We start from the raw sequence: 16,132 nt of genomic DNA, 5'->3' as shown, positions 1-16,132 counted from the left end.
CTGTAGTGATGTAAGTTTTTAACCTAAGTAAACCTAAATATGCCACCCTGTTACTAATCCAGTTGAAATGGATCTTCATCTGTGTCTAAGTGATATTAAAGCATTGTTTTTATATTTAGTGCTGAAAAGCAACCAAACAATTGTCTATATAAAAGAGTTTTTACAATTGTGCACTTTTAGCAGGTCTCTGAGTACATATGACCAATGTATGTTGGATGTTCAGAGAACTTGTTTAAAACTGAAGGTGACAGAGACTTTGGAGAAGTGGCTTCATTGTTCTGGAGTTATTTGTTTCACCCACAGAAGAGTTAAATTGGTGATTGATTTTAAAAAGCTGCTGAAAAAAGTATCTTTTTAAAATTGCAGTTTTGTAATTTGGGTTTTAAATTTTGTGTTCCATTTTTGTGCTTTTATTGGGAGGATTCGTTTGGTGTTTAAAGGTGCTTCATATATACACATCATTTTTTAGAGACATTTGTCATCAGTTGTGTTTTTTGTTGGTTTTGTAGTTTAATTTCATTGGATGTATAAAAAGGAAAAGAAGTTCCAGCATTGATTAAAAAAAAGATATAAGACATATAAATTATCCTATGTTACATCTGTAGGAGTGTACTGAGGTTGGGTTTGTTTTGGACCATATTCATATGATTTGTATGTAAAAAAAATGAAAAGAAAGATAAAATGTTAATTGCATTTTGTTTAAATGAAAATAAAAAGCAATGATTAGTACAAAAGATGTATAAAATACATACAAAACAATGAATAAACAGACTTTCATTGCTAAACTGGCTTTTTGTGGCTGAATTCTAAGTCCTCTCATCCTTCATTGTCAGTCTTAGCTAATTAACATATGACCAGAGAAGGCTGCAGGAGGAGGAGGGGTGAGATCTCACCCCTGCAGCTTCAAGAGGTTTTTGGCTTATGAAGGCACCGTCAGATGTACAGCCATGAAACTGCAGATTATGAGAGAAGACCCTTCTGAGTATCTCCAGTTTTAATTTCATGCACGTCGGACGAAGCGCAGAGAAAAGATAGGGCAGAATGCGACAAAAACTGTGTTTTTCAATAACTAGGTGGCGCTATGGAGCTCCTCCAAAATTGTCATATCCATGGGTTCAGAATGGAAGCTTCATCAAATCTATTTAATTTCAGTGAGATCTGACAAGAATTGTGCACGTGAGAGCACCTTTTGTGTGCATGGCGGGACGCCGAACTTTGCTGCTCTGTCAAGACCACACCCCCGCATCGAAAGTTATGGTTTTTTATCAGAGTAAACTTCAATGGCTTTTCAACAGGTGGATGTCATTTTATAGGTGTGTTGCCTCATCCCACTTGGAGCAGTGATGCTCCAAGTCAAACATGTCATTTCCTGTTGCCAGCAGGTGGCGCTACACCTTTTCCAGATTTTTCCACTGCAGATGTGTTCAGAGTCAGACTACAATCATGCACATCAATTTTGGATCAGATTGGATTATGCATGGCTGAGTAATGGCCATTTTTCTTTTCATGGCGTGTTTTCGAAACAACCTCGAATTTTGACCCGCCATGGTCACAAACATCCGTAAAAACTTAAAAGCTTCCCAATTTAACATCGGACATGTGTCTAGTTTACAAAACCAAAGTTTGGAGTCATTATTCATAAATCTCTAGGAGGAATTCGTTCTAGAACGAGGCCTGCAAATGACCAAAATACCAAAAAATGACATTGACATCAATATAGCAGACTACCTGTGCGACTGACAGCTTGGTACCAAGAGACTTTTTGTAGGTTTCCATCTGATAAACATGCCCTATTAAAATCAAGCTTGTACGATAAAGCATATGGTCGTGCTCGCGAAAAACAAATTTTGCAGGTGGCGCTAACGAGTTATTTTTGTGTACCTATGCCGGTCTCCCATAAAATTTGAGATTTTTCACGAATCCTGATGTGTGTACAAAATTTGGTGAGTTTTCGGGTATGTTAAAGGCCTCAAAAAGGCGACTCTTTTGTCGGAAGAATAATAACGAAGAAAAATAAACCTAACAGATACAATAGGGTCCTTGCACTCCGTGCTTGGGCCCTAATAATAAACATTCGGAAAACAATAGGGTCCTTGCACTACGTGCTCGGACCCTAATTATAATTCTTATAAATACAATAGGGTCCTTGCACTACGTGCTCGGGCCCTAATAACCCTTATAAATATAATAGGTTTCTTGCACTACGTGCTCGGGCCCTAAAAAAAAATAAACCTAACAGATACAATTGGGTCCTTGCACTCCGTGCTTGGGCCCTAATAATCCTTATAAATACAATAGGGTCCTTGCACTCCGTGCTCGGGCCCTAATCAAAAACATTTGAAAAAGAATAGGGTCCTTGCACTACGTGCCCGGGCCCTAATAATAATAACAAACCTGACAGATACAATAGGGTCCTTGCACTACATGCTCGGGCCCTAATAAAGCAAAAACCAATTAGTATAATGACAACAATCACAGAAAAAGTTGAAAATGTCTGTCATCATGGCTGCTGTAGGTAGAGTAGCCTAATCCGACTCAGCCTGTCCAGGCCTTGTCTTTCCTTTCGCTGTCTCTGTAAAGTCTGCCTCTCGCACTAACCTGTTGTGGTTTTTATTGCTTTCTTTCTCCGTCTACGATCCCTGCTCAGAGGAAGACGGAATATCCGTTCCAGGAGTCAGGTACTCTGTCTTATAGCAAGGCGGGAGGCTCACGCTTTGTTTCCCATGCTAATGTCTGTGCATCTGTACTGTAAACCATTTATTCTGGTCCTAAATGAAGTTTTCTGTGCATACTTAAAGACCCACTCTATAGAAATTTGTGTTTAACATGTTCTTATGGAATTTCCTGATGATGAAAGACATATAAAGAAAATGAAGCTCAAAATGGCATGTTTGAGTATTTATTATTCAAATCATTTTGAATCAGAAGCAGATGAAAAAATGCAGTCTGGAAAAGATTAAATATCTATTTGTGATGTTGAAAATATGTTGGCCTGGCCACAAGCTCCCAGCTCTGAGCTCTCCGCATTGGGGAGGGGAAGGGTGGTGGTGTTGTCCCACACCTATGGCCCTGCCCACAACTTAGAGTCAATTTTCGATTGAACTACTACTTTTTTCCTAAAGAACGATATTTTTTTAAGTTTGGCTAAAAAAAGGCAAAATCATAATTAAAAGACCTCTGGAAAAGCTTCTAAAAATAAATTAAAAGATTATTGGAGTGGGACTTTAAAATAATTTTAGAATTGAGTCTTAACAAATAGATTATTGAATGTATGAATTTATTTTTCAGCTAACACCTTGCTCTTCTTGTTTTTTTTTAATTTCCAAAACATATTTAATGTAATGTAGTGATTGTTTTTGTAGGAGTCGGGGCAGCCGATACCTTTGGTGGTTGAAAGCTGCGTTCGATACATCAATCTTTACGGTAAGATTTTCACAAATGATGATTTGTCAGTTTTTACATTTTCATTCATTCATCTTATCGTTCTCAGTATTGTATGGATTCCATTGAATTAAATTTCTAAATTATGATGATGTTTTACTTCATAAAGGAATCAAAGTAATTAAAGTAAATGTGGCACTGCCATGTTGAAATGTGACAAATCCTTAACAAGCGCACTTTCTTTTTCTGAAAGTGTTTTACAAGCGTGCTTAAAGGATGTTTGCTTGAAATGTATTTAATTATTGGCTCTACTTCCGCTAGGTTTCTGTTTTTGTAGTCATACTATTTGAACTTTCATTGGTTTGTGTCTGTGCAGGTCTGCAGCAGCAGGGTATATTCCGAGTTCCAGGATCTCAGGTCGAAGTCAATGACATTAAGAATGCATTTCAGAGAGGTCAGCCCCATGTTGATTAATTTAAATCATGTTTTACTCACCTAAAACGGGAAAAGTTGCATTTCCTGCAGAAATATGTGTGATTGCTGAAGGTGGTTGCTTTTAATTGCTAGTTAAGTAATTGCTTAATTACTTAACTTTGAGCAAAACAAGCTGAAGTTTATTGAAAGCAAATAGTTTGAATATATTGCTGATGTTTTTTGCATAATGTTTGCAGAAGCTTTTGGAGCTATAAATGTAAGCATTTACATTGTAATGCTGTAGATTTACATTAGTTTAACTGCAAACAAACCACAAGTGGCATAAAAATGACAGATTACAGAAAAAATTCAAGTAGTAAGCAAAAATGGCTATGAATGGCAGAGAAAGGATACTGAAAGTGGAAATGCAAATAACAGGATGCTCATGGATTTGAATGTTTTCTTTCATGTAAAATATTAGACAAATTACAATTTATTTTTTTTAAAACTGCCAAATCTAACAAATAGGATAGCATATTGATAAAATATTAGCTAAATTATTTACAAAAACCTTAGTAGATACCAAATTAGCTAAATGAGCTAGCATTATGTACTGTAAATTTAATGGTTACAAAACATATTAGTATGAAAATGTAAAGAATTGTCGAAATTCGCACCTAAAGCTGGCATGATTGTAACATTAAGGTTTCATGCCAATTAAGTTAAAAATTCTCCTACAACCTGAATCTATTCCAAACACGTGGAATGAAGCTAATCTGTTCTAGATTTACAGTGAATAAAGCACATTCAAATGTCACTGAAAGAATCAAAATGTCTTCTGGAAGCTGGTGAAATGTGCGTATGCGACTTTGAGTGTGTGAAAGAGTAACGGGTTCATGGTAACGGATCAAAAGTCCAAGCAGAAGTGTCAGCGGCACCGCTGTGTGCCATCTCCTTGCCCTGAGCTCACACTGCATCCAGTCTGGCTCTGGCTCTGGCTCTGGCCCTGGCTCCGGTTTAGCTACGGCAGATGACCCAATGATATAAAGTTTACACCACGGTAAAAACATAGCGAGTACAGTAAAAATAGGTTTTATTTTGAAAAATGTACCGGATGCACTTTACACTCGCTTGCATGATTTCAGGTTTAGGTCGTAAATTTCCCCAACTTCACAAAAAGTGCTCCGGCTCACTCCAGACACAGCTGAAATTTGAAGCTAACCAAATGGATTCAGAACTCTGGAGGGGCTGGATCATTCTGATGCTGTGTGAGTGCTCTTTGCACTTTTGAATTTACGTAAAGACTCCGGCAGTTGCAGCGCAGCTGGACCGGATGCAATGCGAGCCCAGGATTAGTGACACAGAGGCTATGTCCAAATTCACTACTCACCACATCGTGCACTAAGGTGCGTTTGCCATTCTTTAGTGCTTGGAATCTACAATTCCCAAATCCAGTGTCCTCATATCAAAGAGATTTTCACTTTGTGAAATTGATGATGTCATATTCACTGTAAAAAAAATAGTAGTAAGTGTGGTGTTAATAATCTAGCCACAGGGGTTGCAAGCCAGTTACTTCTGTGCTGGGTTCAAGCACGGATAAATAGAGAGGGTTGCGTCAGGAAGGGCATCCGGCGTAAAAATTGCCAAAATAACCATGCGAATCAGCCACAACACTTTAGACATAGCGGATCGGTTGAGGCCCGGGTTAACAACGACCGCCACCGATGCTGTTAACCTACAGGTTGTTGGTGGAAATTTGACTACTGTTGGTCGAAGAAAGAGGGGAGGCAGAAGGGTCCGTGGCCAGACAGAGAAGGGAAAAGGCAGGAACATAGGTTTGAGAATAGGGATCTTTAACGTTGGCACAATGACAGAGAAAGGCAGAGAGCTGGCAGACATGATGGAGAGAAGGAATTTAGATGTACTATGTGTGCAGGAGACAAGGTGGAAGGGCAGCAAGGCACGTAGTATTGGAGGAGGATACAAACTGTTCTATCATGGTGTTGATAGGAAGAGAAACGGGGTAGGAGTGATTCTGAAGGGGGAGTTTGTAAACAGTGTTCTAGAGGTGAAAAGAGTCTCAGACAGGATGATGAGCCTAAAGTTAGAAATTGAAGGGGTGATGGTTCAATTCAATTCAATTTTATTTGTATAGCCCAAAATCACAACAACAGTCGTCTCGATGGGCTTCGAAGTGAAACATGAACTCAAAAGGAACATGAATACAAAGAGTTCAATAGGAAAATACTAAAATGAACTAACAAACTGACTAAGCTGGCATCCCTGCCCTTAGACCCCCCTTCGTGGTAAGGAAAAACTCCTAAAAAAAACGGATTCCGGAAAAAACAAAGAAACCTCGGGGGTGCCCACATGAAGGAGGGATCCTCCCCCAGGACGGACAGGCGATATACCAGAACTCTTAGAGAAGAATTAACTTATCTAACTCTACAACTACATATTTAAAGTTCAGCAAACGAGCTTCATCCAGCCGTGGTTGGGGGGACAGTCAGGGGCGCAAGTCGAGCCGGAGACAGGAACCACAGCCAGGTGTAGGAGCAGGAGCAGAGACGAGGTACATGGTCAGGTACAGAGCAGAGACAAGCCAGAGGCAGGATCCACAGCCAGGTGTAGGAGCAGGAGCAAAGGCGAGGTAGACGGTCAGGAACAGGAGCACGGATGAGCCAACTGGAGTCTGGAAGCACTCCCATCCCCAGGAAGGGAGAGGGAAAGAGGGACAATACATGAATCGCACTGCACCAAACAGAGGCATGGAGAACTAAATGATGAATAACGATCAAGAATGGAGAAGAGAGGAAGGGTAGAAGAAGATGAGAAAAGAGGACCAAACCCCAGTGCACCATGGTTACCCCAGCTTCAACTTCTAGCAGCCTTTAAAACAAAAGTTATTGTTATTAAGTTTAATTTAAACACATTAACGTTAAGTTAAATAATCTCTGAATACTAACTAGTCTGATAATAAGCCTGTCCAAAGAGGAATGTTTTCAGTCTAACTTGGAATGCAGAAACTGAGTCGGCCTCTCTTACATGAGCTGGGAGTTTATTCCATAAAACAGGGGCTTGGTGGCTAAACGCTCTACCTCCAACCGTACTTTTACTAATTCTAGGAACCAAAAGCAGTCCTGCATTTTGTGAGCGAAGTGTTCTTATTGGATGGTAAGGGACTATGAGGTCCTTACTACAGGACTTACTACAGGACCTGTTATAAATTAACAGGAGGATCTTGAACTTGATTCTAGAATCAACTGGGAACCAATGGAGCGAAACCAAAACAGGAGTGATGTGATCCTTTCTGCTAGTTCCTGCTAACAATCCAGCTGCTGCATTCTGAACAAGCTGGAGACTTCTTAATTAACTCTTAGCTGCTAACAAGGAGTTACAGTAATCCAGTCTAGACGTAACAAATGCATGGATCAGTTTTTCAGCATCACTCATAGAAAGCATATTTCTGATCTTAGCAATATACCGCAGGTGAGAAAAGGCAGTTCTACACGCCTGAGATATGTGAGCCTTAAATGATAAATCCTGGTCAAATAAAACCCCAAGGTTTCTAACTGTGGAATTGGGGGCTACACTTATGCCATCCAGGGAGATTATCTGAGCAGACAGAGCATCTCTGAGGTTTTTAGGACCTAGTATAATGACCTCAGTTTTTTCTGGGTTCAAGAGGAGGTAATTAATTGTCATCCAGGGGCCTCATTTATAAACGTTGCGTACGCACAAAAGAAGGCGTACGCCACTCTACGCAATATTTGAGATCTATAAAAAGCAAACTTGACGGGAAAATGTGCGGCCCTTCACGCAAGCTCTGACCCAGGCGTACGCACAAAAACGGGTGAAATGAGAAACGGCAACACCGTCGGCAGATGGAAGAAACACATGAAAGTGAAAATGACAATACTGCCTCTCATAAATAACATGAAGACCTCACAAAGCAAGTCTTACAATTAACAGCCTACACGAACACCCGTTTGATCGATCAGCAGTGAAACAAAAAAAAATCAAACGAAAATTACAACAGAAATTCAAATGAATATTTATGTGCAGAGAGAAAAGTTAAATATGTTCTGCAATATTGGCATGTTGTGCAATTCATCCTCATAAATAATATAGTTAACAGAACAAAATAATGTACTCGTCAATGTGTCACGGACGGACGGACATATTGCCGTAATTGTCCACTGGGGAAAGTTGTTTTCATAGTAAAACATTTTCTTCATAAGCTACGGAATTATGGTATTCATGCATATGCCTTTAGTTTGTTTTATTTTTGATAAAACAATTTATGGCGTATGTCTCAACCATTCAGAAAGCAACGAGAAATTGCATTTGCGCTGAGCAATTTCCCATTTCCACGTGGATTATTACCGACATCTGTAGCTTGTCAGATGCAATTAAATGGATGGAAATAAAATGCCCCATCACAATGAGTAATGACGCACAATGGCTGATCTTGCGCTCTTAAAAGATGTGGCAAATGGAAGAATTCGTAGTGAACGGATCTTTAGACAGCCAGGCCGTCCTCCGGACCTGCCTCGCCGGACCGCTCGGCCCCCCGGCCGTCCTCCGGACCTGCCTCGCCGGACCGCTCGGCTCCCCGGCCGTCCTCCGGACCTGCCTCGCCGGACGGCGCGGACCCCCGGCCGTCTCTTTGGACTCTTATGCCCGTCGAGGTTGTCCTCCGGGGCCCCCCCCTCAGTTGACTATTGGAACCTCAGAGCGGTTCCTTGAGGGGGGGGGGGGGGTACTGTCATGGTTTCAATTTGTTGTGTCTTGTTTTTCGCTTTAGTTCTTGTTCTGTCTTGTTTGGTTCTGTTTCCTGTTTTATTTTGAAAGGTTTCCTGTCTTGTCATGTTTCTTGAGTTTTACTTCCTTTGGTCCCCATCTGCCCTAATCGTGTTCACCTGTGTCTTGTCTGCCCTGTCTGTATATAAGTCTTGTCTCTGCCTTCCTCCTGTGCTGGTCCATTACCTTCTGCTCATGTTGTTCACGTCTTCTTGTCTTGTCTCCATGTTTCATGCCACACCACGCCAAGTAAGTTTTTGTTTTTGTTTTGTAATCCTGCTCTGCAGCGCCTTTTGTTTGTTGTTTTGCATTAAACCCCCTTGTCCCTGAACCGTCTGCCTCCGCCTCTGCTACTGGGTCCAACCGGCTCTCGAGCCTCCCCCCGCACATGACATCAAGTGCCTTTTTGGCATTAGTGATGCCCACACTGTGCCCTCCAAACAACACTTTTCTCCTCTTTTCCACCTCGCCAACGATAACTTCTACTTCACATTGAGTGAAGTTACGTTTTTTTGATTTCCTCTCTGTGTTTGCCATGGTTTCGCAATCAATGAATATTCATTTGTGGGCGTTTCACGGACTATTTATGGGCAACTATGGCCGTGTCATGAAGCCGCAAAAGCTGCGCTGCATTTAGAATTGGTTGTGATTTATTAAGGGAAAGATGTGTAGGATGTGCATGCGCACAGTTTTATAAATCCAAATATTTCTGTGCGTACGCACGTTCTGTGCTTTATCCGTACGCCACTTCTGACGCAAATCCTACGCAAAGTTTTATAAATGAGGCCCCAGGTCTTGATGTCTCTGATGCAGGCATACAGTTTCTCAATATCGTTATTCTGGTCAGGTTTCATGGATAAATACAACTGCGTATCGTCGGCATAACAATGAAAATGAATGCTGTGTTTCCTGATTAATGTTTCCTAGGGATAGCATATAAAGCATTGTAGGAAATAATCTGTCGCTTTGAGATTACTTTCCTTGCGTGTTCAAAAAAGTCGAGAAGAAGAAACCACGGGATTCCACCGGATTAAGTTTAACAAATTTATTCCCTAACAATATTTCTAAAAACAGAGTAAAACAAAATAAAACAGACATCCGGATTCCCAAAGTTTCAGAGCTTGCACAGCGCCAAATTACAAGCGTCTTAACGTGTCAGCCTGTTGGGAACAAAGAAAGTTCCTTGAGTGCAGACTTTTAAACAGGTGGTCAGAATCCCCTCCTCTGGAAACAAGATGGCTGCTGTATCTCTGTCTCTAGCCGCTCGGATTGGCCGGTCGAGAGGTCTGCCCACTTCCCTCAGTCCATATTTGGAATCACAGCATTTGGTCCGCTTCCTGCTTCAGACGTCCGGGGGGTTATTTCACCGACGGACATCTGTCCGACCACAAACTGTGTCCCCATGGGGGTCCAGCACAGTAGCCCGGATCCTTCTCCGCAGGCAGTCAGTCCCAACTCTTTGTCCTTCTCATGCTAGTTGGCACCTTCAGGCGTTTCCACACATTGAATCGAAACCTGGAGGCAATTTAATTCTGGTCCATGTCAGATCTGCAGCTAAGGCTTCCAGATGGTCTTAGAAGATCAAAGACCGTTTTTCTCCTGAAGGGGGATGAGTTCGGTGCTGCAGCATCAAAACCTCTTTACATATGCAATTTCCAGGAAGCTTCTCCAAAGTACAAAGGATGTTAAAGCACACACTTCAGCAAATGGTAAATGGCGTATACTTATATAGCGCCTTTCTTCCTACAAGGACAAGGCGCTTTACAGTCACAGACCCATTCACCCAGTCACACACACATTCACTCACACATTCACACACTGGTGGCGGCTCCGCTGCCAAACACAGGCGCCTGCCTACCACCAGAGGCAAGGTGGGGTTCAGTGTCTTGCCCAAGGACACTTCGACTCATGGGCGTGCAAGGCGGGAATCGAACCTGCAATCTTACGATCATGGGTCGACCGCCCTACCGCTGCACCACGGCCGCCCCGTAATGATTTAAAATGATTTATCTTCAATGTAGTAAAATTTAAGACTGACAACCCTAATGTAATTACCAAAAATATAAATTCCTGCGTAAACAGGATGGGTCCTAAAACTTAGCCCTGTGGGACTCCATAGTTAACTCGAGTGCACTGAGAGGAATGTCCATTTACGTTAACGAACTGATATCTATCGGACAGATAGGATTTAAACCACTGGAGAGCAGATCCTCTGATCCCTATGTCATGCTCTAATCTATGGAGTAAAATACTGTGGTCGATAGTGCCAAAGGCTGCACTGAGGTCTAACAGGACCGGAATAGAAAGAAGTCCCTTTCCTGAGGCCAATAACCAGTCATTAGAGACTCTAACTAGTAGTGCAGTTTCTGTACTGGGCTTTTTCAGAAGAGGTTTAACAACTGCATATTTAAAAGACTGTGGCACGTAACCCGTTTCCAGAGAGGTATTTATCATTGTTAATATGGAATCATTAATTAGGGGAAAAGTTTCTTTAAAAGTCTAGTGGGAATTGGGTCTAACAGACATAGATGGTGAATGTAGTCAGTGTGTATGCGCCACAGGTTGGCTGTGAGTTAGAAGTGAAGGAGAGATTCTGGACTGAGTTGGATGAGGTCATAGAGAGTATCCCCAGAGGAGAGAGAGTTGTTATTGGAGCAGACTTTAATGGGCATGTTGGTGAGGGCAACAGAGGTGATGAGGAGGTGATGGGCAGGTTCGGTGTGAAGGAAAGGAATCTGGAGGGACAGATGGTGGTGGACTTTGCGAAGAGGATGGAAATGGCTGTAGTCAACACTTACCTCCAGAAGAGAGAGGAACATAGAGTGACATCCAGAAGTGGAGGTAGGAGTACTCAGGTGGACTACATCCTATGTAGACAAAGTCATTTGAGAGAGGTTAATGACTGCAAAGTGGTGGTAGGAGAGAGTGTAGCCAGACAGCACCGCATGGTGGTGTGTAAGATGACTCTGGAGGTCAGGAAGAAGAAGAGAGGGAAAATAGAAAAGAAAACCAAGTGGTGGAAGCTACAGAATGAAGAAACTTGTGAGGAATTTAGGCAGAAGTTGAGACAGGTCCTGGGTGGTCAGGATGAGCTTCCAGATGACTGGAAAACTACAGCAGAGATTATCAGGGAAACAGGTAGAAATGTGCTAGCTGTGTCACCTGGAAAGAGGAAAGACTGTAAAGACACTTGGTGGTGGAATGAGGAAGTACAGGAATGCGTCCAGAGGAAGAGGTTGGCTAAAAGGAAGTGGGATGTAGAAAGGACTGAGGAAGGTAGACAGGAGTACAAGGAAGCGCAGCGCAGCATAGAGTGAAGAGAGAGGTGGCAAAGGCCAAACAGAAAGCTTACGATGAGCTATATGACAGGTTAGACACAAAGGAAGGAGAGAAGGACTTGTACAGACTAGCCAGACAGAGAGACAGAGATGGGAAGGACGTGCAACAGATAAGGGTGATTAAGGACAGAGATGGAAAGGTGCTAACAACCCAGGAGAGTGTACAGAAAAGATGGAAGGAGTATTTTGAGGAGCTGATGAACGTGGAAAATGACAGGGAAAGAAGGGAGGAAGATGTGGTTGTTGTGGAGCAGGAAGTAGCAGAGATTGGAAAGGTTGAGGTTAGGAAGGCTCTGAAAAGGATGAAGAGCGGAAAGGCCGTTGGTCCTGGTGACGTACCTGTGGGGGTATGGAAGTGCTTAGGAGAGACAGCAGTGGAATTTCTAACAAGTTTGTTCAATAGGATTCTAGAGAGTGAGAAGATGCCTGAGGAATGGAGGAGAAGCGTTCTGGTCCCGATCTTTAAGAACAAGGGTGACACGCAGAACTGCAGCAACTATAGAGGAATAAAGTTGATGAGCCACACAATGAAGCTGTGGGAAAGAGTAGTGGAAGCCAGGCTTAGGAAGAAGGTGGAGATTTGTGAGCAGCAGTATGGTTCCATGCCCCGTAAGAGCACCACTGATTCCATTTTTGCTTTGAGAATGTTGATGGAAAAGTACAGAGATTGTCAGAAGGAGCTGCATTGTGTGTTCGTAGATTTAGAGAAGGCGTATGACAGGGTGCCGAGGGAGGAGCTGTGGTACTGTATCTGGTCGTCTGGAGTGGCAGAGAACTATGACAGAGTAGTTTAGGACATGTATGCGAGAAGTATGACGGTGGTGAGATGGGCTGTAGGTCAGACAGAGGAGTTCAAGGTGAAGATGGGACTACACCAAGGATCAGCTTTGAGTCCCTTTTTGTTTGCTATGCTGATGGACAGGCTGACAGACGAGGTAAGACAGGAATCTCCCTGGACAATGATGTTTGCTGATGACATTGTAATTTGCAGTGAGAGTAGAGAGCAGGTGGAGGAACAGCTAGAGAGGTGGAGGTTTGCTCTGGAAAGAAGAGGCATGAAGGTCAGTCGTAGTAAGACAGAATACATGTGTCTGAACGAGAGGGATCAAGGTAGAAGCGTTAGGTTACAGGGGGCTGAGGTGAAGAAGGTGCAGGAGTTTAAGTTCTTAGGGTCAACAGTTCAGTGTGATGGGGAGTGTGGAAAAGAGGTGAAGAGGCGGGTGGAGGAAAGTGTCAGGAGTATTGTGTGACAGAAGAGTGTCAGCAAGACTCAAAGGAAAGGTGTACAAGACAGTAGTGAGACCAGCTCTGCTCTATGGGTTAGAGACGGTAGTAGTGAGACAGAGACAAGAGGCTGATATGGAAGTAGCGTAGATGAAGATGTTGAGGCGCTCCTTAGGAGTGACCAGGTTAGACAAGATAAGGAACGAGTACATCAGATGGACGGCTCATGTTGCCTGTGTTAGCGACAAAGTCAAAGAAGCCAGACTGAGATGGTTTGGACATGTTCAGAGGAGGGATAGTGGAAATATTGGTAGAAGGATGTTGGAGATGGACGAGCAACAGCTGGACCCGTGTCAGCTGGTTCGAAGCTCACTGTAGCTGGAAGAGAGCAGTGCTAGAGGAAACACACCAGGGAGCGCCCCTCGCCAGGAGTAGTGTCACACTGCAGCGGCTTCGTAGTTGGACGTCAACCAGGGATGTGTCTCAAAATGTCAGTCTGATAGGCTCTCAGCAATTTACAGTGGCTTACGTGAATCCAGGAGGGTCAGTCAGCAATGTGTACTGCAGTTGGCATGAGGAGGAGAATCTTGAAGGGTCCCGTCCACCTCGGGTATGACCAATCAGTCCGTTAAATGGTCTGCAGGAAAACCCGGTCACCGACAGAGGCCTTCTGGTCGGGATGCAAAGTCTGTGGGGAGGAGAGAGCTGGAGGCAGACTCAATGCGTTCCTTTGTTCTCACAGCTTTTTTCAAACAATCATGTAAATCATCAATGGTGTCAATAGAGCCAGGCATGAGAGTAGAAAAAAATCAGGAAAAAAAATAAATAAATAAAAAAATAAAAATTGCGAAAAAACACATTGAAAGTGAAACAGACAAGAACTGCATCTCATTTTAACAGCAGCATGAACAGGCTGATAACAGTTTGACTAATGGGAAAGTTTGAACGGAAGGGAGTAGAGCATACCGCATGTGATCCTGGAGAATTCGCACAAGAGAATCACAGGTGACATTGTTTCAACTATCAGCCCCTTAAGCAGCTGCAGCTTACAGCGAGTGAGTGAAGGTGGGGGGCTGATCAGATAAGGTGGTGAGGTCCGGGGAGAGAAATAATTTTGCAAGAAACAGAAACTAAATGTCCCAAAAAATTTAACCTGTGCTTGGGCCAGCTGGAGTTTAGTTTTACCACACTTATTGCCCTGAGAGTTAAAACTTAGAAAGATTAGCAGACACGTCCATTAAAAAAAATGTAAGGCAAGTTAGGGAACCAGAGATCCTCAGGAATGCTTTTAAGGGGTCAATCCTGATTTACAAGCAGAAATGCAGGGACCTGAGAAGTGGGGTCAGAAGGCTGCAATCAAACTTTTTATGAGCAGGGGAGAGTGAACTAAAAAAAGGGAAGGCTGCACCAGCCATCCGAGTCTGATCATGTTTATACAAGAGGGAGGTGTGTCCTCCACAAAATGATCCACATCTGCTTTGTAAGAAATGATACTTTCTATAGCTTTTTCTGAACATCTACCCTAGTCCATATCCTAAACACTAAAATACACACTAAAACACGTCCTATCATTATTCGGAGAGCAGAGAAAGCTGTTACACCTGCTTACAACGGAGAAATCACCCCTCCTTTCTGCGAGTCCTCATCAGCCTGTCTGCAGGCTCGGGCACGCGCACTCTGATCTGTGAAGCTGCTTCCCCTCCTTCTGCTCTGTCCTGCACTCTGAGGCTGCTTAACTTTCTATGAAATCCATAATCTTTAACCCATTTATCCAAATACTTGATTAATGTCTGATCCTGACTTCCCACATACTTCCAAACTGAAAAGCTTTCTGGACCTGATCAATGTGCTTTCTTACTGTCTTTGTTAGATTTTGTGAATGAGTCCCACCCATCTTTTTGAGGTTTTTGATCGACGATCAGCTACAAACGTTCTCAATTTCAATCACAAACCAGAGTTCCCACCCAAGTGACCCGTTTTATGGATTCTCCAGCACTGAATCTAATCAGCAGAAAAAGCTTGGAGAATCAGAAAAGAAAACTAATTATTTGTCAACTGAGTCACTATTTTGTTTTAGAACGAGGCATTAATCAAAGCGAGCACACACGACAGGGTCCGTCGAAAAAAAGAACATTGAGACATAGAGACAGACACAAAGACATAAAAACGTTACATACACATACAGCTTCCCCGAAGCTCCGTTTCACTGTTTTCACACACACCCTCCGCGAGGGTTCGAACCAACGACACCGCGTGTCAAAACAACTTCTTCTGAGTCCCACCGCGTGGGTAATTCGTCCACAGCTCCGCAAGCTGGTTTATTCTCTCTCCCTCCGCGAGGGGTCAAACCAATGACACCGCGTGTCAAAATGTACACCGTGGGTACACCGCTCCGCGAGCGTATTTATCCTTTAGTCTTCCGACGCGTGTCGTTAATATAACCTTATCACCCACCGCGTGGGCCGCTCCGCGAGCGTAGTTATTCTTTACAATTCCGACGACACCGCGTGTCGTTAATATAACGTCATCACCCACTGCGTGGGCCGCTCCGCGAGCGTAGTTATTCTTTCCTATTCCGACGACACCGCGTGTCGTTAATATAACCTTATCACCCACCGCGTGGGATAAGGTGAACACAGCTTCTGTAAGCTGCACACTTTTTCCTCCCCCTGTGAAGGAGGACACATGCACCCGCAGCTGTCTGGCTGCAGGCGCTCCTGTGTTCAACGTGCATGCGCAGCACCCTGACTGCAGCCGTGTCTCTATCCCTCCCCGAGAGATGAGGCGCGCACACACAAGGACCCAGACACAGTCAACATAAGACCCTAACAAGTAAAGAGAGGACAGACTTTCTGTGTGGCGTACTCACTTATAGCAATGAACCTCGTTATTTGATGAGGGTCCGACGCCCCCGAGGGCACCGCTGGATCCAGGGGCAGGGTCACCGATCCTGAAGTCGGATGGGTCAATGC

General features: G+C 43.3%; 1 protein-coding gene across 4 annotated transcripts in view; it reads left to right on the top strand.

Moving 5' to 3' along the window:
• Positions 1-16,132, top strand: part of LOC144992072 (SLIT-ROBO Rho GTPase-activating protein 3-like) — a 104,820-nt gene that overhangs the window by 78,996 nt on the left and 9,692 nt on the right. For 3 of the 4 annotated variants that reach the window (XM_078946712.1, XM_078946715.1, XM_078946714.1), the window contains 2 exons: positions 3,363-3,423; positions 3,758-3,835. In XM_078946712.1, coding sequence (XP_078802838.1) covers positions 3,363-3,423; positions 3,758-3,835 — 139 coding nt within the window. Of the gene's footprint in view, positions 1-2,647; positions 2,679-3,362; positions 3,424-3,757; positions 3,836-16,132 lie in introns of all 4 variants that reach the window. The other variant, XM_078946713.1, reaches the window with a different exon arrangement.

The sequence above is a fragment of the Oryzias latipes genome, chromosome 5 (assembly GCF_053564925.1).
Source record: "Oryzias latipes strain Hd-rR chromosome 5, Olatipes_Hd-rR_3.1".
Classification (NCBI taxonomy): Eukaryota; Metazoa; Chordata; class Actinopteri; order Beloniformes; family Adrianichthyidae; genus Oryzias; species Oryzias latipes.
Note: the sequence above shows the minus strand (reverse complement) of the source record. Positions and strands in the feature narration are given on the sequence as shown.